The following is a 23,102-nucleotide window of genomic DNA, read 5'->3' as shown; positions in this document are numbered from 1 at the left end:
TTGATGACATTATGAATATTGCTTTCAAAACCCCCAAAACCTGCTCCTCTTACTGATCACAAATTTCTTTTTTTTTTTTTTTTGCGGGTTTGGGGATGGAACCCAGGGGCATTTGACCTCCGAGCTACACTCCTGCCCTAGTTTTTTATTCTTTATTTTGAACCCGGGTCTCACTGAGTTGCAGAGGGCCTCACTAAGTAGCTGAGGCTGTCCGCGAACCACGATCCTCCAGGTCTCAGCCTCCCAAATGCTGGGATTACAAGCGTGCGCCACCACGCCCAGCTAAATCACAAATTTCTTGTTCAGCCACCAAACCCCCTTCACTGAACTCTAAGCACTGGTTGTATCATGATTACATTTAAATAGACAGCGTTGTACATTTATGGGCTGGAAATGAATCTGTAAAAGAAGCTATGTGGTAAATATGTAGACGATATTCTACAAGTTAATGAACACAACATTTAAGCCAGTGTTTTTAAGCTCCAGGGAACCTATATACTCATTACTTGTCTTTGCTATTGTGTGGGGTTGCACACCTCAGATTTCTTGCTTAAATGTTCTTCCCATGGCAAGTAAGCCTCAACACCATCTTTACTTGTTAGGCTACCTTTTCTCTCTTAGATACAAGTATCTCATACATGATGTATCCTTAGGCAGATAGCACCTCTTCCCCTGAGCTGCTCTGGATTTCTTACGGCGCATTCCTATTAATTTTTGCATCATTAGGGATAGGATTGTGCCAACATTGCTTCATAAATTTCTCACACCACTCTGCTGATACCAGGTGCTCAATATTTGTTGAAGACTGACAAAATAAAGTAATGGAAGAAGGAAGGAATATAGGAAGATGGAAGAAAGAAGGGGCAATCTTTAGGCTATTTCATGGGAAACTGATGGGTACGGTGAACTTCAAGGAAAAAGAATGCTTTTACTAATACAGCCTTTTGAGCATTCTTCGACTATTATCAAAGTTCCTAAAAGAATTTTTTTTTGGTATGGAAGACTCTGTAAAGAAGTGTGTTCTACTTTTGTTTTACCTATAGCACCCAACACTTTGTAGATGCTTGCTGAATCAAAGGGGAAGTACTTTTCTAATACATCTCAGAGAATACAGTAATCCTCTCTTATCAATAGTGTTGCTTTTTATACTTTAGGTCAACCCCAGTAAACCAGTTTAAAAATATTAATTGTAAAAATACTTTAGTGCTTATATTCACATAACTTGTATAGTATAGTGGTCTAATGCTATGTCATTCAACTTACTTCATCTTACCACATAGACATCATACCATTGTATCATTTTTTTCGGTACTGGGGATGAAACCCAGAGGCATTCTATCTCCGAGCTATACCCACAGCCCTATTTTTTTATTTTGAAATAGGGTCTCACTAATTTGCAGAGGGCCTCACTAAGTAGCTGAAGCTGTCCATGAACCCGTGATCCTCCTGTCGTCATTGTATCATTTGGAGAAGGGTGAATACAGTATAGTAAGGTGTTTTGAGAGAGAAAGAGATAACACATATTCATTTATCTTTTATTATAGTATATTAGAATACTTGTTTATATTGCTATTAGTTATTATTGATCATCTCTTTTTGTACCTAATGTATAAATTGAACTTTATCATAGGTATGTATTTATAGGAGTCTATATGCATAAACTATATATAAATATTATATTATCTATTATTTCAGGCATCCATGGGCAGTCATAGAACATATTCCAATAGATAAAAGGAGACTCTTCTAAACACATCCCTGACCTAAAGTCAGAAAGCCTTTTTGTCACGGAACTTGAGATGGGTAATTCATCTTCTCAGTACCTTCTTGCATGGAAAATGTGAATATTACAATGTGTTTTACCTTATTTATCTAGCTTTTCTTATAAAGGTTTCTGGAGACATTCGAATGCCATAGAATAGAATGAAAAAGCACAATCAGTGGCTACTGACTACATATTAAGGGCTCAATATATAAATAACAACTTACAGCAATTCCATCCAGTCCAGGAAAGCCAGGATCCCCCTGTGAAACAAAGGCAGGACACTGAAGAGATTAATAAATTAGGCCTGCAGTATATTAGAAAACTAACCTAAGATCTATGGAAATAAATGCATTGTTGAAAATTGGGCCTCCCCTATCAAGATCATGTGTTTTAAGAAATGTATGAATTGGACATATTCAGCCATTTGCTCTTTTGTATGAAAAATATGGACCTAGAGGACAAATATTATAGCCTTGGCTGAACAGGATTTCATAATTCACTTGGATTTAATTAATTTTCACCTTTGCTAGGAACTTCTCAATTAGAAAATGCTTCTACGGCCTGGTGATTTTCCTGCTCTTTGGGGGGGGGAGGCAAAGCTACCTTCCCGTGTGTCTTCATCCCCAGAGAATCTGTGCCCATATGTATACAATGCAAATCAGGCATTTCAAGGGAAAATCAACAGAGCATACAGTCTCTGATTACATTTTAATTACTTTGCAGCATCTTAAGTCACTGTATGAATCTGTAATATAACCATCTTGTGCAAATTGCTGTGTTCCCCCGGATCCAGGGTCTTTTTGATTTTGGGCAAAACCATTTAATCAATGTTTGCTAGGACAATAGCTATATTTCAACACCTGCTAGTCTTACCCTGCTTGGCCTATAGTCAAAATTAAGCTCTCTGTAGCATGGAAAGAACACTGCCTAAGGTTTACCTCTTTGGTGAACTGGCTGTGTGGCTCTAAGAAAGCCATATTGCCTTAGTATATCAGTTTTTCTATCTGTAAAATGAACAATGTAAATCTGATAATCATGAGACCCTTCCCTACTCTTAATAGTCTATCTTCTCTTTATGGCACCTATAGTCACGAACCCAACCCCTGGATCTCCTCAGTTTTCTGGCTACCAGTATCCCTGGCTCTGTGCACTGATGGGAGACATAAAACTGCCATCCGTTAGCTGAATGGGCTTGAGGCACCTTCCTCTCAGATGTTGGGCAGGTAGATTCCCCTTTGCTACCAGGGCAATTAGCTCCTTTCCAACTCTGCAAAGAAAAGGGGTCAATCGTTTGGAACCAGGGTTTACTAAGGCCTTACAAGTATATCAGGCTATGTATACTAAAAGTACAGTCACAAGAAAATAGAAGTATCTTGGCAAGATATGAAAGTTTCCAATCAGCTGCAAGAAATGACAGGAATGGTTTTGCACACATACAGCAGCCCAGCTAGGTAGATAGGCTGGTGTGCGGGGCAGAGAAGTCTGAGCCTGGGTTCTGGGCTGGTAATGGCTGGACAGAGACATGCATGGATTCAAACTAAGGTGTCCCCAAACTAAAAGCTCTTTATATACATCAATGATTCAATATATAAAAGGTATTTTCCTCTAGAAAATGTCTTGTTTGGTCAAAGAAAATGATACTCAGCCAAAGACAGTGGTGCGTACCTGTAATACCAGTACTAGGGAGGCTGAGACTGAAAGATCACAGGTTTGAGGACAGCCTCGGCAACTTATTGAGACTTTGTTTCAAGATAAAATAATTAAAAGGGCTCAGAGTGTCACTTGAAAATAAAACACACCTGGGTTCGATCTCTATTACCAAAAAAAGGAAAGGAAAGGAAAGAAAATTATAGTCATGCATACTGCTTTCTGACTCTCTTATTTTTGGTCTAAATCCTATAAAGCAGATCCCTTTGACAGTATAGTTGCAAACATTTCTGTCAGTGTTTCCACCACAAAATGCTGTGATTCTTTTATATCCAGCTTGGTCTGATCCTTAAATAGAGACACAGATGCTAGTTGTGGAAATATTTTTGTTGTCGGTGGGGCTCAGGCCTGGAGAGCCCAGCTTATAGCCTGCTCATCTGGCTGCCTTAGATTCTCTTACCTTCATTCCTATGAAACTGCCTTGAGAAAGAACAGGTTCACCTTTTGAGCCTTTCTGTCCAGGGAGCCCCTGAGTAAAATAAGAGAAGCTTGTGAAGAAATGCACACACAAATAGTCTTGCTATTAGTATAAGCTGATCAGATGGAGGATGGAATAAGATCCTGGTAGTATGTGGCTTACTCTATGGCAAAAATGGCTACACTAAGACCAAAGTACATCCCCTGAACAGGTACAGGTGTCTCAAGGTTGGATGCTCATTCCTTCACCCCACCCCCAAGCCAGAGGTCTGTAAAAGGGATATTGTTAGAAAGTAGGAGATGTCACATTTATTCAGACTACTGGTCTGCACAAATACATTATCATGTATAAATCTAGAGTTCACTGCTCTATCCTTCAGAGGCATAAGACACTGATAGGATCTTTATGTAAGGCAAAGGTCATCAAAGTTTTATGTCCCACAAAGCCTAAATTATTTAAAATCTGGATGCTTTTCTTGTTCTTTCTTTTTAAAATACCTTTAAAATATAAATCCAGGCTATAGGCCAAGTGCCTTTGTGGGCCAGTTTGTAGGCTCCTAGCCTAAAAGATACCTGTGAAATCACCTTCATCCTCTACTTTTAACACAAAACATCAGCTTTAACACCTGTATAAAAGGTTGCTGTGTCTCATGCCTAACATGAAAACAAAAGTACCCAATCCCAGTCTTTCAAATAGATTATTTTTTGATGTCTCAATAGCAGATGCTGGCTGACATCTGCTACAGTTTGTCCTCCTGAAAAAAAAATATCAATGTTCTTACATCTAAGGGGAAATCAAGATTAATACAGATGATAGAGCTGAGCTTTGGGGTTTGAGGTCTTGCCTAAATGATGGATTCCTGGAGCAGAGGGGTCATTGGTGTTATAAAAGAATAATACACACCCTCAGCACAAACTAGTTTCTTTCCTGACACGGCCTACCCTTTTCGCCCTATCTTTGTGGTCCTTATTTTTTTCAAAGAAGCTTCAAAGAGCTGACTAAATGTAGATCCCTGGGTATATAGCAGGGGGTAAGATTTTGTTTATTAAAATACATGCCTGAATTCTTCTTTAGGCTTAGGTGAGGTTCAGAGTCAGGATTAAGCTTCTACTCTTCTCCTTTATCTGTCAGGCAGTGTTTATTACCTCAAAATCTCTATTCTTCTTTGGGGCAGAATTCCCTTCCTTTGCTCAAATCCATTCTTACCTCAGAAGTAGTTTATCCCCCTCTCCTGTTGCCATGGCAGTACTTAGAGACCTTTGTGACACACAGAGACTACTGCATGTTAGCTAGAAATATATCTTTCTTTACAGCCTCCCTAACCTTGTGATACACTGGTTTCATCCTTAGATGTTAAGGTCCATTATGCCAGCCTAGAGTTTACTATATGTCTTTCTCGTTTGCATACCCACACCTACAATCTGGTCATTGAAGAAAATGGAGCAGCTATTCTAGTGAAATGTTGAGTAATTCAAGTATTATGAAATCTGTCTAATGGATGGTGTGGTTTCTAGTTAAAAATTCCCACAATAAAAAGCTTTAATGCTGGGCATGGTGGCGCACACTTCTAATCCCTGTGCTTGGGAGGCAGAGACAGGAGGATCGCACAGGTTTGAAGCCAGCTGTGCTGGCTTAGGAGACCCTGTTTCCAAATAAAAATGTAAAAATAGGTCTGGGAGTGTAGCCCAGAGGTAGAAGGGCTTTCAGGAACCCCAGTACCACAATAAAATAAAATAAAATACAATTAAAAATTAAAATAAAAACTTTATTAATCCAGATAATTTCAAGTGAGGTTAAAAACGGGCTTGAAATGTGTTGTTTTTCTCTTTCTAGCCACTTACAAAATCAGCTTTGCAAGGATATAATATGTTTTTATATATTTATATAGATATATAGCGATACGTATGTACTAGAGATCTTTACATCCACATATCCAAACCATCTCTGGATGAATGGAATTAAATAAAAATGATAGCGCTGAGATCCAACAAATACATTACCAACCCTAAAACCAAAGGTTATGATGTGGGGTGGGGACAAGCTGTGAATATAGATTTTTTTAACTTTGACACCATCAGCACATTGGGCCAATGATTTCTTGATGTTGGTGGGGACACTATTTTGTGTCTCCAGGTTTGACATTTTTTTGCAGCACTGGGGATAGAACCCAGGGGCATACTACCTCTGAGCTACACCATCAGCCCTACTTTTTATTCTTTATTTGGAAACAGGGTCTCACCGAGTTGCAAAGGGCCTCACTAAGTATTAACTGAGGCTGTCCGCCAACTGTGATCCTCAAGTCTCAGCCTCCCAAATGCTGGAATTACAAGTGTGCGCCACCATGCCAGGCTCCAGTTTTGACATTTGAAAACAAAGTCCTCTGAGGGATAAAATCGCCCCTGGTTAAGAAGCACTGGTATCGGCCAATCTTGCCAAGTCTTTGGGTTCTTGTTAGTGCTTCAGCAATTGCACATCAGCTTCCCAGACATTTCCCAATATCATATGAATTGTGAACCCAAGTGTGTGCTGTGCTCTGAAAAATGCAACAGCCTTTTAACAATCTCACCAATGTCAAAAGTAGCATTGAAAAAGCAATCTATTGGACGTGGTGGCACACACTTGTCATCCCAGCATTTGGGAGGCTGAGACGGGAGGATCACAGTTCGTGGACAACCTCAGCTACTACTTAGTGAGGCCCTCTGTTAATTATTGAGACCCTGTTTCAAAATAAAGAATAAAAAATAGGGCTGGAGTGAAGCTAAGAAGTAGAATGCCCCTGGGATCCATCCCCAAGACCTCTAAAACAAACAAACAAACAAAAAACCAAAACAGCAATAGAAAGTGGTGAAGCATTACAGCCCCCTGAGACTGGTATCCTTCAGACTTCTGTTGGTGTGCTGCCCACCTGCCCACACAGATCTCTGTTGGAAAAAGGGCTGTAGTGGCTGCCCCCAAAGAAGCTTAATGAAGTTTCCAGAAAAGCAGAAGAAGAGCACATTTGGAGGCAAGCGATTTGAATTAAAGTGCAAAAATCGGGCAGCATACAGGTGGTCCAATAATCCCAGGGTAGCCATCAGGGCCTGGAGATCCAATAGCTCCTTTAGTTCCATTACAGCCATCCAGGCCAGGTGAACCTCTGGGGCCTGGCTGTCCAGGGTGACCCTGTTTAGGTAGAAAAGAAAAGATCAAGTCAATCATAGAACTGTCAGCTAATCTGAAAAGCTGCACAATAAGAAAAGTCAAGTATGCTGTTAAACTCCAGGTACCTTAAAATCATCACATATGCTCTCATATCTTTCTTTTATACTCAGGTGTGTTTATATAATCACAGTTCAAAGATATTTCTCCCAAAATGATTGATACTTTAATAGAATCCAAGCTGAAAGCAAAAGGATCAAACCTGAACAGATGGGATACATAGGGTGCTACAACTTAAATTTTCCTGGTTACAAAGAACTTATATATCTTTGTACCCAGGAACTGGCAACTGAACTGATACCAACAAAGAATCATGCCAGACCTTGGGATTTTTCAGACTAGACAGATCTTGGGAAGCTTGACTTTTTGTATTGTAAATTCTGTATGGGAACTGATGTTAGATTTTGGCCAACAGAGCAGAAATCATTTCCACAGCACATCCTTTCCTGGAAACTGCCTGGCCAAAAATACACAAGTTCTGAAAGAACCACACTTTGAATCTCAGTTTGTAATAATCACATATCAAGTTATTGCCTCCGTTAAAGAATTAGATCTTTTCTTCTGCTCCCTACTAAATACTGAGATAGTTTTTTTTTGTTTGTTTGTTTTTTGTTTTGGCCTGGGGAATTATAAGCATTCTTATACAGATCATTTGAATTCAATAATTTTACAGAGTTAGGCTTTCTTGGTACACAGTGTTCCCTTTTAATAAAAAAGATAACCTTTTAAATTTATCAAAAGCTAGTTGTGCCAGGTGTGGTGGCACATACTTGTAATCCTAGTACTTGGGAGGTAGAGATAGGAGGATTGTGGGTTTGTGGCCAGCCTCAGCAATTTAGTGGAGGCTCTCTGCAACTTAGTGTGAACCTGTTTCAAATAAAAAATAAAATAGGGCTGGGTGTGTAGCTCAGAGCTAGTTGTGTGTTGAGCATGGAGCAGAGATGTCCTGAAATACCAGAAGTCTGAATGGGTCAACGAATGCACATTTCTACCTTTTCCTAAACACAAGTTTTTTTTTTTCGTACTAGATATTGAGTGCAGGATGTAACATGCACTCTACTACTGAGCTATATTCCCTTTATTTTATTTTTTTAATTTTTGAGATGTGGCCTTATTAAATTGCCCAGGCTGACCTCAAATTTGCACTTCTCTCTCAGCCTCCCACCAAACTTACATTTTTGGTGGTGGTGGTGGTGCTGGGGTTCCTGGAAACCCATCTACCTCCGGGCTACACTCCAAGACTTATTTTTATATATTTTTTAAATTTGGAAATAGGGTGTCTTAAGCCAGTGCACGCGGCTGGCTTCGAACCTGCGCAATCCTCCTGTTTTTTCGCCTCCCAAGCGTGGGGATTACAAGTGTGTGCCACCACGCCTGGCTAAACTCACATTTTTTAAATCAAACTTTTTATTAAGCTTTATTGATACATTATAATAATACATAATATTGAGATTCATTGTCATATATTTATACATGCACAAAACATAATTTGGTCAGTTTCATTTCTTAGTACCTACCCTTTCCCTCTTCTCCTCCTTCTCCCTAATCTCCTCCCTAATTTCATGGAGTTCCTTTTTTGGATTGTTTATTCTTTTTAGCTTCCATATATGAGAATAAATATACTTTTCTCTCTGATACTTATTTCGCTCAAACTTATGGGTTCCACTTCTAACCATTTTTCTGCAAAAGATATAATTTCATTATTTTATGGCTGAGCAAAACTCTATTATGCATATATGCCATATTTTCTTATCAATTCACCTGTTGGTGGGTGCCTAGAAATATATATATATATATATATATATATATATATATTATTTATCATATATATGTATTTTGGCTTTTGTGAATTATGTCACAATATACATAGGTTAACCAAATTTAGATTTAATTATTTGAGAGAAATATGTTCAGAAACATGTTCAGAAATGAGCTTTTCAAGCTGGGCGTGGTGGTACATGCCTGTAATCCTGAGGCAAGAGGATGACAGGTTCAAGACTATTAGTCTCAGCAATTTAACAAGAGTCTCAGTAACTTAGCAAGACCGTGTTTCAAAACAAACAATAAAAGTTGCTGAGGGTATTGCTCAGAGGTGGAATGCCTCTGAGTTCAATCCCCCATAATAACACATACACACAAACACACACACACACACACACACACACACACACACACACACAAAATGAGCTTTTCGAATGACCTGTAGTCTCCTCTTACCAATAGAAATGCATAATTCAAAAGTTTTATTTTTTATTTTTTGTGGTACTGGGGATGGAATCCAGAGGCAATCTACCTCCACGCTACATCCAGTCCTATTTTATTCTTTATTTATTTTGAAACAGGGTCTCACTCAATTATAGAGGGCCTCACTAAGTAGCTGTGGTTGGCCACAAACCTGTGATCCTCCTGTTTCAGCCTCCCAAGTCCTTGAATTACAAACATGTGCCACCATGCCTAGCTTAATTCAAAGTTTTAAACCATGCATTATTCTTAGTGTAATCAAATCTCATGCCATACCACTCCATTCCACCCATGATATAAATCATACCTTTTCCAGGATATCTATGCTGTGTATTCCACCTGCCTGTTAATCACTTAGTAGCCATCTTGGTTATCATATTGATTCTTAAGGTGGTATCACAATGATACTATGTTCAAGTACTCCTTATTTTACTTAATAGTGGACCCATTTCATTTTTGTGACTGACTAATCTCACTTAGCAGAATGTGCTCCAGTTCTGTCTATTTCTCTGTAAATAATGTAATTTTGTTCTTCTTTATGGCTGAGCAAAAATCTGATGTGTACACTAATATATGGAAGTTAGGGAGAGAAAAGGGTTATAGGAGGAACTCTAGACGAAGGAGGAGAACCCACAGATGAGCAAATAAGGAGGCCTAGCTAGGGGTGATGGGAGGGAGAAAAGGGAAATTTCCTAATGTGCATGATATATATTCACAAACATATCAAAGTCAAGTACTAAGCCAAACATGAGAAGGAGGGAGGGGGAGAGAATGGGGAGGAAATTGGGGAAGGGCTGAGTAATGTGTCCATGTATGCCTCTAACATCTTGTACTCCATTAAGATATATGACTACAATGCAGCAATAAAAAAATAAAAATTAGTGGCCCCAAAGCATAAGAAGAGTGATGCTGGCAATTCGAATAAACCAAAAAGAAGCTGGAATGTGCTCCCTTTGGGTGAAAAGGTGAAAGTTCTCAGCAGAGGAAAAAAATCATTCATATGCTGGACTTGCTAAAGTCTATGGTAAGAATAAATATGTCCATAAAATTGGGAAGACAGAAAAAACTTTGTGTTAGTTTGGTTGTCACACCTCAAACTGCAAAAAGTCCTGACCATAGTGCATGCTAAGTATTTAGTTAAGATGGAAAAGGTTTTATATCAATTGGGTAACTGGATTTTTGGATCTCTGGGGGAGGGCTTTGAGTGTCCTGCTTCTTAGCTGTTCTCCGGTTCCATCTTCCTAGCATGGCAGCTCTGGAAGCCTGTCAGGGGCAGTGCCCCTTCACAGATCCTGCCCTCACCTGAGGGCTGAAGGCTGAGGTTTCCTAGGCACAATGGTTCCTGCTGCTTCATCTCCAAGCTCTGACAAGTGAGCATCAGCCCTTTCTTCCTGTGGCTGTGGATTTTGCTGGCATCGAGGACACCTGCAATCTGATATTGGGCAGAACCCAGGAACCTGTATCTTCCTGTATTATGCCCTAAGCAGTCTTCAGCTTCATTGTCAACAAACTGGCCAGAAACTTTGCGACACTTGAGGGTAAAGTGGATCATTGTATTTTTTCTGTGCAAGTACATTGTTTTAGCAGTAAGATTTAAATAAAATATTTTAAAATGTGAAAAAAATGGTTTTATATGGTAAAATTTGGTGCTATCCATCGTTTCAGGCTTCTACATTTCAGGTCTTGAAATGTATTCCCAAAGAATAAGGAGTATACTGTCTTAGAGGCAGCACTCTTTTGTCAGAATCTTACAGAGAAAATGCTTCAAAGAATTCTATCTCATTTTCACAGTTGATGCAGTTGTAGGAGGTCGACAGACTGTTAATATTGAAGTGTGAGTCTAAACTACTGAACTCATGGAATGCTAAATCCAGAAGAGGTGTCTGGACTTTTCTTTGCAAAAAAACTTGCTACATCTGGGCATTGGAGTACATGCCTGTAATCCCAGTACTTGGGAGGCTGTGACAGGAGGATCACAGGTTCAAGGACCATCTCAGCAACTTAGCAAAGCCCTTAGAGGTAGACTGCCATAGTCTCAGGTAATATTTTTTAGTTTCACTGAGGGAAACTCAGGTAGCTTATTACAGTCTTCAACTCTTAGGTTATTATCATTGCCTTGAAGAACCCCAGATATTTCCCTTTTATGCTTTATCTCTCTGACTGGTACCACCCAGGCTCCTTTCTCCCATCCTCCTGTTTTATTTGGTTACTGTGAGACACAGGCTGGAGACTGGAGCAAACAAGACAGAGCACAGATTATTTAATTCCTCCATTCTCTTCTTCCCTGACAATTGCCACATTTCTCTACAGTCTTAGCTCCTGTTGAGCAACAGCTATTCCATGGCTCCAGGTCTCACTGGGTTCCATTATTACCATTCCATTCTTCCACACTGGGTCTAGGAGATTAACAGCTTTGAGTTAGTTGCTTCAACTTCCATTGTTACTTTCCTTAATCCTGCCCACATCCTTTAAACATACTCTTCCTTCAACTCTATTCAGTTAAACTCTTTGGTTGTAATGTCTATTTCCTGCTGGGAGCCTAATCACCACTGTGAAATGTCCCCTGCCACTTCCTAGGTTATCTCTCAGCTGGATATCAGAGATTTAAGGCAAGACAACAGGCTGGCTCTTTACTCTTGGAATTTTTGTTTAACACCAAAGTTTTTCCATTGCCTGAATTCTTACCCTTTGGTATTCACATTTTTTTTTACTTGAGCTCAGTCATTCAATAATTTTATCACTTAAATTATTGCTATCTCTTATCTACAGGATTTCAGGGATACCTTGTTACTCTTTTCTACCTAAGTGTAATTTTTTGGAATTAACCTCTAACTCAGAAATGTCAGCCCTTTCTCATCCCGTTGATACCATGGGATGGTGAATAATACATGTTTTGAGCTTGCTGGACTTGTGCTCAGATCCCAGTTTGTCCACTCCTCAACTGCAGCCTCAGTTCCTTCATCTGTAAAATGAACACGAATAATACCTAGCTCAAAGTGTACTGTCAACATTAAAAATGAATAATGCCTGCTCCATTTGGTTATGGTCAACATAAAGTGAGATCAGGCTTACTAAATATGAGCTCAATAAATGGTAAGTCTTCTCTCAGGCAGGTCAGCAAGAACAAGTCACAGACTGAACTCTACCTCCTCTCAATTCTCAGCACCACAGAGTTTCGGGTACTTTGTCCCTTCTGGTTATAACTAATACTTTTACATATGTGTGTGTGAGCTTTTAAAGATAATATAGCTCTTCGAGGCAGGAAGCCATGTTTCTACATAGCTACAAGGGAATGACCATACAGCCTAGGAGGATCTTCTGTATTTCAGAAAAGCAATGCTACCCAGAATCCAGTTTCAAAGGAAAAGCTTCCATTTGGCTAGTGGTATGTGTCCACTTTGAAGATCTAAATCTAGCATGTGCATTTGCAAGTTTCTAGGCAAGGAAATGTCTAAGATTGACTCCCTGGGAAAAATAAACATAAATTGCAAAGAACAACTTGAAAACCTCTATTCTCAACTTACTTGAATTGAAAGAATTTGATAAACATACATTTTTGTTGGTGCCAACAGACCAACTCACAGCTGGGACAGCATTAAAAGCCATAGCCTTGCCACCCTCAGTCTATGTTGAATATCTTAATGAATGCTTGCTTGTTCACTCTCTCCACTGCTTGCTTTGTCCCTCAGTGCAGACTTCAATTGTCTTGAAATGGCTACTCTCCCACTCATGTTGAAATTGTCTACATGACAGCAAAAATTGCAATTTTGGACCCAAACCAGTGACACATATGTTAACCATCAGTCAGTATTAGGAGGTTTACCAAAGCCATGAAGTAATCCAGCTTAGTAAGATGTACTGGAGAAGCTCTTGGTTTCATTGAAATTGATTAAGTAGTTACTCAAAGTTGAACAAAGTAGTTAGTCTGACTGATCCTACAGTGTCTATGTTTTCCTCTGTCCGTTTTAGAACTGTTGATTCTAGAGGCTCTAGAGGATGGACTCAGTTCTCCAAACCTTTATAGTTTTCTTACCTGTTATTGAACTCAGCCCTTAGCCTCTGGGAGGAGCAGAAGACATAAACTATGGCCTCAAGGAGCTAGATGGACTATCACAAAGGATAATTGATGAATACCATGGAGTTATATGAAATGAGGACACAGAGGATCTGAGACAGACACCAAGGACTCCTGGGATTTCAGAAATAGAGAGAAGAAGGAAGCACCAAATGGAAGGTGCACAACATATACTTCTTGAATAGCTGAGAGAGAGAAAAAGAAATAAAGGAGCCATAAGATTTCATGAAGCAACGAGACATGGAGTCTGAACCTAAAAGCAATCAAAAGTCAAAGAAATGCAGAGATAACTTTTGGTCATGGAAGGGCCAAAGGAGTGAGGTGTATACTGGGAGCAGCAAGCTCATTTAGAGGAGTCTGGAAGGCTGTAACTTTTTATCTCATTCAGTGAAGACTCTAATAGTAGCAGTCAACTCCTACAAGCTCTAGGGATCTCTTGGCTATAAGTGGAAGGCAGAAGTGTCCAGGTAGACTCAGGGGCAGGTTCCAGCATCATTATGAAAAAAGCCTGGGTGTCACAGGATTCACTTCTTTCCAACTTTCATTGCAAAGAGACTACAGGAGGAAGGGCATTTTAACACTGCATGCTCCAACTCCCCATTGATCTAGCCAGGTCCACAAGATGAATGATGAAGGTTGCCTTTTGATAGCTTCCTTCACCCCAGAAGAGACACTCTTAATGGAGACTTTGGTTAAAATAATGATAGGAACATAGCCATAAAAATATCAGGGGACATCATAAAATGATTGTCACGCCTTTACAAGTTATTTTTATTGGTCTATTTCTGAGAGTTTTACAGACACTCCATTTAAATAAGATTAAAAAATCAGATGGCAGATGTAATGATACATGTAACAAATACAATATAAAAGAACCTTCACCAAAGCCACAAGTGTCTACTAGATTCTGGGAGAAAAATGGATCATATGATAATATCTTTGCAGGCATAGCCATGTGTTTTATCCATACCCCCATAGTAGAGTGCTAGCACAGAGCAGATGCTCAAAAATTCTATAGATTAGCACAAAGATATTTGTACCCCCTCCCCTGATATGAGATGATTATGTATCATAACACAAGATGTTGTGACTAGTACTTCCCAAACCACACTTTGATGAGTGTCGGAAGAACTCAGAGGTCATTGGAAGAAGGACGAGAGGCTCTAAAAGAAGCTGCATTTTTTGTTGAGTTTCCACAATATTCTGGTGTTTTCTTAAGCAAGACTGAAAATTAGGCTATAGATATAGCCCAGGCTAAGGATTAAACACAGAGAGAAGTTGCAAAGGACAAAACCCAAAAGAGCTAGTCAGTAAGTTACAACATACAATACAATAGCATTTTTTTTGGTGGTACTGGGGTTCCTGGAAGCCCTTCTACCTCTGGGCTACACTCCCAGACCAATATTTTTTTACATTTTTAGTTTGGAAACAGGGTCTCCTAAGCCAGCGCGCGTGGCTGGCTTCGAACCTGCGCGATCCTCCTGTCTCTGCCTCCCAAGCGCGGGGATTACAAGCGTGCGCCACCACGCCCGGCTACAATAGCATTTTAAAGGCTACTGAAATGTTACCATGAACTCTCTAGCAGTGGCTTCAGAAGAGATATAGGATGAAAATGGAGATAGTAAGGAATTGGGATAGCTAGAATGGGAATGGGAGGTGTCTGCAGACTCTAAAATATCCACTTATCTCCAGCAAAGCAGAGGTCCGTCCACAGCATAAGTTGAAAAGGCTACCTCCAACAGACCTCTGGAGTAGTCACTTTGTAAAAACTAAAGGTAAATTCACTGTGAAATGAATCCAGGCTGCAGAGTACAAATTACTGAAACAAAATGAGTCAAAGTATCATTAAGGGTTTTTTCTTTCTAATTATGTGTGCCTTCTTAATTATTCCATAATGAGTATATAGATGCTCTAATATGGCTCTGTCTCTGCACCTCAGAACCTGTCTCTCATCTCCAATCAAAGCTCCCCTTAAACCCACAAGACCTAACTCACTAACTCATGTGGGCTACAATATCGATGCTTTCTTATATAACTATTCACATGTCCCTCCACCCCTGACCACCTGATTTACAGCTATCTGTTCCTGAGTCCAAGGGTAACTGTTTGTGACTATTGCCTTTCAAACCTCACCACAAATAACCTCAATACATACCTCCAAATCGTGCTTGCACAAGATAGGAAGTTGCTAAGGCCAAAGCACCCCAGCTATGAAGCAGAACTCAGAGGATGATATTACAAATGTTGCTGCAGACATACTCACCGGAATCCCATTGATGCCAAGAAAGCCGGGAACTCCCATGGGACCCTAGAAATAGGAGTAGGCAGAGGAGCATAAGAGACAATTCAATAGTTATCTGTTAGATTTTGTAGAGTCATTCATTTGATCCCAAAACCTATGTTGTTAAGAAGTTCCAAGTGATCACCAGCTTCTACCTAAGGGTTTTTTTTTTTTTTGTTTTGTTTTTGTTTTTTTGCGGGTCTGGGGGTGGAACCCAATGGGATTCAACCTCCGAGCTACACCTCCTGCCCTATTTTTTATTCTTTACTTTGAAACCGGGTCTCACTGAGTTGCAGAGGGCCTCACTAAGTAGCTGAGGCTGTCCACAAACCGTGATCCTCCGGTCTCAACCTCCCAAATGCTGGGATTACAAGCGTGCGCCACCACGCCCGGCTTAACTAAGGTCTTGAATATGTCTGGGTTATGAGACCAGTCCTTGTCCTTAAGCCTTGTCCTTAAAATTAAGTCTTAGAATCATATTCTGCTCAAGATCTGGAGAAAAGCACAAGGGTTACTGTAATCTTAGTACTTCAAATGGAATGGCCTGGCTACACATCTTCCACCATTTTGCTCCTTCAGTTCAGGTCCTTTAGCTACACCTTTCCAGATCACATGGACAAGGTACAGCTCCTCCTTATCTTTGAATGGCTGTGTCAGTTCTTGGCTGAACCACAGAATTATTCATTTTTATTTTTTATTTATTTTTATTTATTTTTAATTTCTTACTTTTTTTATTGGTGCACTGTATTCATACATCATAGTGGGATACAAACTTTTGTAGACATACATGCACACATCACCCATTCAGCCCCCACCCGATCCCCACCCCATTCTCTCCCCATCCCTCCTTCCCATGCTTGGCTTAGTGGTTGACATCTAGTATTATAGCAATTTATCCAAAATTAAAAATGACAATCTCACATAACAGTTTCATTTGTCTGATAAAAAGCTTTTGATGACTTAAAGATAATATTTCAATATTTCTTTTTGCTTTCTTTCTTAACAGAGAATTTTTTTCTATTTTTTAGGTGAAACTATCATATATTTAAATATTTATATATTTATTTTGTAGAAAAAATCTATCCTAATATGGAATATGGATTCTAGATACCCAAAATGATCTTGAAAAAGAACAAAGCTAGAAGATATATATTTTCAGATTTCAAACCATATAAAGCTACACTGATTGAAACAGTGTAGTATTGTTCTAAAGGCAGATATATAATCCATTGGAGTTAAATACAAGCCAAGAGCAAAATTCTTCCCTATATTATCAAGTTATTTTTGACAAGGTTTCCACGAACATTTGGTGGTGGCAATAATAATCTTTTAACTAAATATTGTTGAAAAATAATAATTACATGGAAAAGAATAAAATTGGACCCTTACCTAATCCCATATACAAGTATTAACTCAAAATAGATAAAAGACCTAAATATAAATCTTAAGACTATAAACTTTTAGAAGAAAATCTGGGTCATAAAACCGCACAACATTGAAATTGGCAGTGATTTCTTGGATATGATTTCAATGGCACAGGCAACAAAAGGGTAAACAAGCTCCCCCCAAATAAAAAATATTGTATTTCCAAAGACAATGTAAACAGAGTTAAAATTTACTGATAGAGTGGGATAAAATATTTCCAAATGCTATATCTGAAGGTATATTAATATTAGAAATCCTAAAAATTAACAACAATAAAGGCAAACAATACAATTTAGAGATAGGTAAAAGACTAACATAAATAATGAATCTCCACAGATAACCAATCTTAGTTGACTGTTGGATGGAAACTCTTGTTTCTCTGGTTCTGGTGTGTGTTACCTATTTCTTCTTTGTAGTTAATCTCTGAGTATTTTCTCTAGCGCTGGTTTTGAAGACATAAATTCCTTCAGGTTCTGTCATGGAAGCTTCTTATTTCTCCATCTAATTTGATAGAAAGTTTTGCTGGGTAGGAAATTTTTGGCTGGAAGTTGTTTTCTTTCAGAGTTTGGAATATGTTACTCCAAGCCCTTCTGGATTTCATTACTTGGTTTGTTAAGTCTGGAGTGATTCTAATTGGTTTGCCTCTGAATGTCACTTGGCCCTTTGTTTTTGTTGCCTTTAAGATTCTCTGCTTGGCTTCCACAGTGGTCATTTTGACAATTATGTGGTGTGGGGATCCTCTTCTCCGATCCTGACTAAAGGGAGTTCTATAAGTTTCCTGGATCTGTGTATCAACCTCTTGCTCTATGTTTGGAAAATTTTCTGCTATTACTTCCTTGAAGAGATTGTTGATCCCTTTAGTATCACTTTCTTTTCCTTCCTCTATTACAATTATTCTTAGGTTAGCTCTCTTAAAATGGGCCCATATTTCTTCAATGTCAGATTCCTGCTGTCAGATATTTTTTTCTAGATTAGAAACTATGCGTTCATTTTTGGAATGATCATCTTCTAAGAGCAAGATTCTGTTCTCCATGTGTTCTAATCAGTTGTTTGTGCTTTGAATTGAGGCCTTTACTTCATTAATTGCATCCTTTATCTCTTTTTGGCTCTCTCTGAGTTCTTTTCGAAGCACCTCTATTATTTCTACAGTTATTTTCCTGATTTGATCTTCTAGAAATCTCTGATTTTCTGTTTTATCGGGTTCTGATGTTGTGGGGTTGTGGGCATTTATTGCTCCAGTGTTGTTCCTCTTTCCCATGATTCCAGAAGTTTGTGCCTTCTCTGGGTTCTTCCCTTGGGTCACTATGACTTCACTTAAGGTGCTCTGGATCTCGAGTCTGTAGTATCTCACACCCCACTGCTCCTTTACTGAGTTGTATCACAGAGTCTCCGACCCAGAGAGTCGATAGAGGCTGCTTTAGACTGTGGGGGGTGCCAGGTTGCACGTTCTCCTATGGTGTGATATCTCTGCCACCGCCACTCCCCCACTGGGTCAAGTCCCAGGGAGTACAGTACTGGGATTTCAACTCTGTGGCCCGCAATTTGACTCACTGTTCTTGAGTTCGCAGATGTAGCTGTACTGGACTCGGTGAATTCGCTGCTGCTGCTGGTGGCAATATGGCGTCACTGTCACGCCCTCGGCCGTGAGGCTGGCTTATTTCTTCTTGGTTTTGAGTTCCACTCTGAGTCCCTGCAGCGTGTGCTGAGCTCAGCCACTGGGAGCTTTAGATGTTCCCTGCGCTGAAAAATCCCACCTGGATGTTCCGCAGCGGCTCACCTCGGCTTGCTGTAGCCATCAGGTGAATTTGCCGCTGCTGCTGGCAGTATGGCGCTGCTGCCGTGTCCTCGGGCATGAGGCCGATGTATCTTCTCTGTGGCTCTGAGCTCTGTTCTCAGTCCGCTTCCTCTCTGGAGCCTGGTGATTTTTTTGTTTCTCTGGTGATGGTGTTTTCTGGCTATGAAAGGCGCTGATTTTGTGGTAATGGAGATTGGTTGTTAGCGGGGCTCTTAAGCCCCACTTTTCTCAGTCGCCATCTTCCCGGAATTCCCACAGAATTATTCAAACAAGCCAAATTGCATCCTCCTTCAGGAACTAGGGGCACCTCAACCTCTTTGTATTATAAAGCTGAACTTCCACAGCCTATTAGTTCACTTTTCCTGAGTGTAACTCCTATGTGGCCTTAATGTGGAGTATGGTATCCTCCATCCCTGAGCTGTGAGTTTATGTGATAAATAAATTACCATGGACATCACCTGTTGAGTGATAATTCTCTTCAGCCCTCCCCATATCTTAGTGAGAGAATTCCTCTCGCATCAAAGGGGGTAAATAGTATGTGATTAAAATAGGTAGGGGATATAAACTGAGTCTCTAAACATGATTCATTCATTCTCATTCTCTCTCTCTCTCTCTCTCTCTCTCTCTCCCTCTCTCTCTCCCTCTCTCTCTCTCTCTCCTTCTCTCCTTCTCTCCTTCTCTCCCTCTTCCTTCCTTATACTGTGAATTGCCTCCTGGGACATTCTGCCTCCAAGCTACACATTCAGCCCTTTTTTATCTTTTGTTTGAAATCAGAGTCTCAATGAGTTGCAAAGGTCCTCACTAAGTTGCCAAAGCTGTCCTCCAATGTAAGAGCCTCCAGTCTCAGCCTCCTGAATACTGGGATTACAGGCATGGACAACCACACCCAGTTTAACACTCTCCTTTCTTGCAGCTCTTTCCCTATATTTGTGGCCCAGGTTGTTTTCAAGCATTCTGACTTCACACTCCCCAGTCTCCTTTCCTGGATGCTTGATTTCTAGTGCCCTGCTGATTGCACTTTGGACACAGGTCCAGTTCAAATCTACATGACTTCGAAACCATAGTGATCTCACTTGTCTGTCCAGTAGCTAATATATTCACTGTATAGTTTGCTTGCCATGAGAACCTCTCCAGAAATGGGCTGATCCATCAGCAGCACCCCCCATCCCATCTCCTCTTAAAGGATGTTAGCCTGGTGCTAAAGTGTTCAGTAACGGTATTATTTTCATAAACAAGCAGAGCTGAGATGTACAACTTTTTACAGTCATACTTGTGGCCCATGCACCAGAGGCAAATCAAGCTTTCGAGATCTTACCTTATCTCCTTTTGGTCCATATGGTCCTAGAGGCCCTGGGGACCCCCTTTCTCCTTTCAATCCTATTAAACCAGTAGGGCCGGGGAATCCTTCAGGGCCAGCAGGACCTTGAATTCCAATCAGTCCAGGTTGCCCCTGAAAACGACAGAAGGAGTATCATTAGTCAATAGAGGCCTCGACATGAACAATTTCCATTTTCCCATGCACAAAGAACACTGTCACCACTTTATTAAATAATTTTGGCTTACAGATCTCTGAGGCATGCCAAAGTTCCAGACATGGATCAGCAAAGGCTATTTTAGGGGCTGCTAAGCTTATTTGGATAGAACACATTTTATAAGTTCATTTAAGAAGATTCATGTGCACCAAGATCCTTCAACTTTGTACTTCTTAGGAGATTAGTTATTCAGGCTGGATAATATTGTCCTCTTCCTAGTTAATGCCAGACCATCCATCAGATTGTCAAAAGAGTGAAAGAACAGAACACTGGAGAGCATTGTGGCATTTTATAACTCACATCCAAATGGCCAACCACATGCTTGCAGTAAAGTTTGGAAATAGCTGTGCCTAAAGAAGATAGCCCTAGAGGGCCAGAGAAGGGGAAACCTAGAAACTCCTCAGCTGACCAATCTGTCAGAATCCATCTTTTGGCTGAACTTGGGATCTCATCATGGCTCCTGGCCACAGACACGGGGAACTCTCACACACATACGGATTGTTTACTTGCTCTCCTATCCCTCTTTCCTTTCCTCCCCTCCAGCCTGAACAGCACTGAATGTGTAAAAGGCAAGGAGCCTGAGAATATCTATTAAGCATCAATTATGGTAGCAAGAGGGAACAGCCTGAGGATTTTGAATGCCCTGGTTATAAAATGTCTCTAACAATTAAGTCTGAGAGTTCAGGCTGACATTTTAAAGCAGACTAAGACTGAGAATTAACCCCAGTGGGTACAACATAGGAAGGCTGGACTATCATTTAGAACAAATCCCAGTAGGGACTGAATTTTCTTGGCAGAAAAATGAAAACCATTAGTAATGTGCATTACCTCTCTAAGAACACAACACCCTAACAGGTAGAAAGCCCATTTTCATAAATGCTTCCCATCTCCACCTTTCGGCCCTTTACTGACTGTCCTCAATTTCCTACCAATCTATGAAAAACTCTGACAAAAGCCCATTAAACATGCCCTTTAGTACCCACCTTCAAGGTTTACTTTCTAAAAGGCCAAAAACAGGAAAGATGCCTTATATGGCAGCTAGAGCCATGTACTGGAAATGCAAGTGGCCACCAGCTGTGCTAGTCTTATGGAGTATAATTTTCTATGTCAATCAAGCCCATGAAGACTAGGACTTTTGCAAAGAATTAAGACACTGTGCCCAAGGAGTTGTACTTCTCTGGGCGACACCTACCGCTTGACCTTACCCAATACCCAACAAATATGCCACAAAATGTGATGGGCTGAAAACTTATTTAATGGGCTTACTTCTGGGAATGATGAGGCTGTGGCGTGAGCCCACTATTTGACTGAATTTCCATAACCACCATTCTTCATTGGATTATCTCTAGCTCATCTTGCATGATTCAGCTTACCTTTAAATCCCCCAGCTTGTGCTAAGTCAGTGTCTATGTCTGTTTTCTCTGTCTGTCTGTCTCTCTCTCCCTCCCTTTCTCTCTCTCTCTTCCTTTCTCTGTGATACTCAGGGACATTTTCCCTCAAGCTGCACCCCATACCTATTTTATTATTAATTTTTGAGGCAGGGTTTTGCTAAATTGCTGAGGTTGTCCTTGAACCTGAGATCCTCCTGTCTCAGCCTCCCAAGCATTGGAATTACAAGTGTGGACCACCACACCCAGCTAAGTATCTCTTTGTAATTGTCTCATAGCACCCTTTTCAGATCTCTTATATGATGAACGGGTTTATTCATTGGACTGTCTCCCCCATCTCATACTTCATGTAAGAAGTAAGTGATAAATTATTTAAAAATTTTTATTGGTTCATTGTAATTATACATTTTAATGGGGTACAAGATTGTCCCCAACTCCCACCCACCTCCCAAGTACTGGGATTACCAGTGTGCACCATCGTGTCTAGCTGAACATTTACTTTTCAGACTGTGATCTCCCATTGCTGGAATTTTGTTTACAATGATTCTGTATTTTACTATTGTAATTTGCACAAATTCAATATGTTTGTGTGTGTGTGTGTGTGTGTGTGTGTGTGTAAGCTAAAGAGAAAAGGAGCAATGCTTTAAAACATTGTGCTGGGGGGCAGTTGAAGATACGAGAGGAAGTAAAAACAAATGTGGCCTTGGGTTTCCAGACAACTGTAGACAAAAAACATGACAAATCATACAGGTCCAGAACACAGCTTTAGGACCGCAGGAACAAAGAAGAGCTGCTCATGGAGGTCTGTGGAATGCTCACTCCTGGCTCATGGGTGGAGAGAATCATGGGGCACATTCAAGTGGGCCCAAGCTGAAGCAGGCCTAGAAAACCAGGCCTAGAAAACCAGGCAGGAAAGCTGAAGACTCAATGTGTTAGGATGTAGGGGACCAGCTGGAAGGAAAGCAGTGCTCCAGGCTGGAAGTCATCAAGGAGCATTCAAGAGAACATTTGTGTGTCAGCAGGAGGCCAGGGCAGCCTGCCTGAGGCTGAAACAAGGGAGACAGATAAGAACCAGCTGCTGGGGAGAACACTGCCTGGTGGGAGGATGAAGGCAGGATAGGCTTGCTGATGCCATGTTATTATTAGCAGAGAAGGTACAGTCAGGGCACTAAACACTTGACCCAAATCTAAGCCCTGCCAAAAGTTTTCCCATGTCAAGGGAAGAAAGTGGGACCCAGTTCTCATCCTGCTCACATCACTAGTTGAGCTTGATCAGT

At 40.3% G+C, this 23,102-nt stretch overlaps 1 protein-coding gene across 1 annotated transcript in view; it reads right to left on the bottom strand.

The window, feature by feature from the left end:
* Positions 1-23,102, bottom strand: part of COL4A6 (collagen type IV alpha 6 chain) — a gene marked incomplete at both ends in the record, with an annotated part of 330,422 nt that overhangs the window by 64,355 nt on the left and 242,965 nt on the right. Inside the window, 5 exons of the mRNA XM_080718967.1 lie at positions 1,990-2,025; positions 3,873-3,941; positions 6,936-7,052; positions 15,668-15,712; positions 20,221-20,355. Coding sequence (XP_080575093.1) covers positions 1,990-2,025; positions 3,873-3,941; positions 6,936-7,052; positions 15,668-15,712; positions 20,221-20,355 — 402 coding nt within the window. The remainder of the gene's footprint in view (positions 1-1,989; positions 2,026-3,872; positions 3,942-6,935; positions 7,053-15,667; positions 15,713-20,220; positions 20,356-23,102) is intronic.

The sequence above is a fragment of the Muscardinus avellanarius genome (genome assembly GCF_963383645.1).
Source record: "Muscardinus avellanarius genome assembly, chromosome: X".
Classification (NCBI taxonomy): domain Eukaryota; kingdom Metazoa; phylum Chordata; class Mammalia; order Rodentia; family Gliridae; genus Muscardinus; species Muscardinus avellanarius.
The sequence above is the reverse complement of the archived record's forward strand: the minus strand, read 5'-3'. Positions and strand labels throughout refer to the sequence as shown.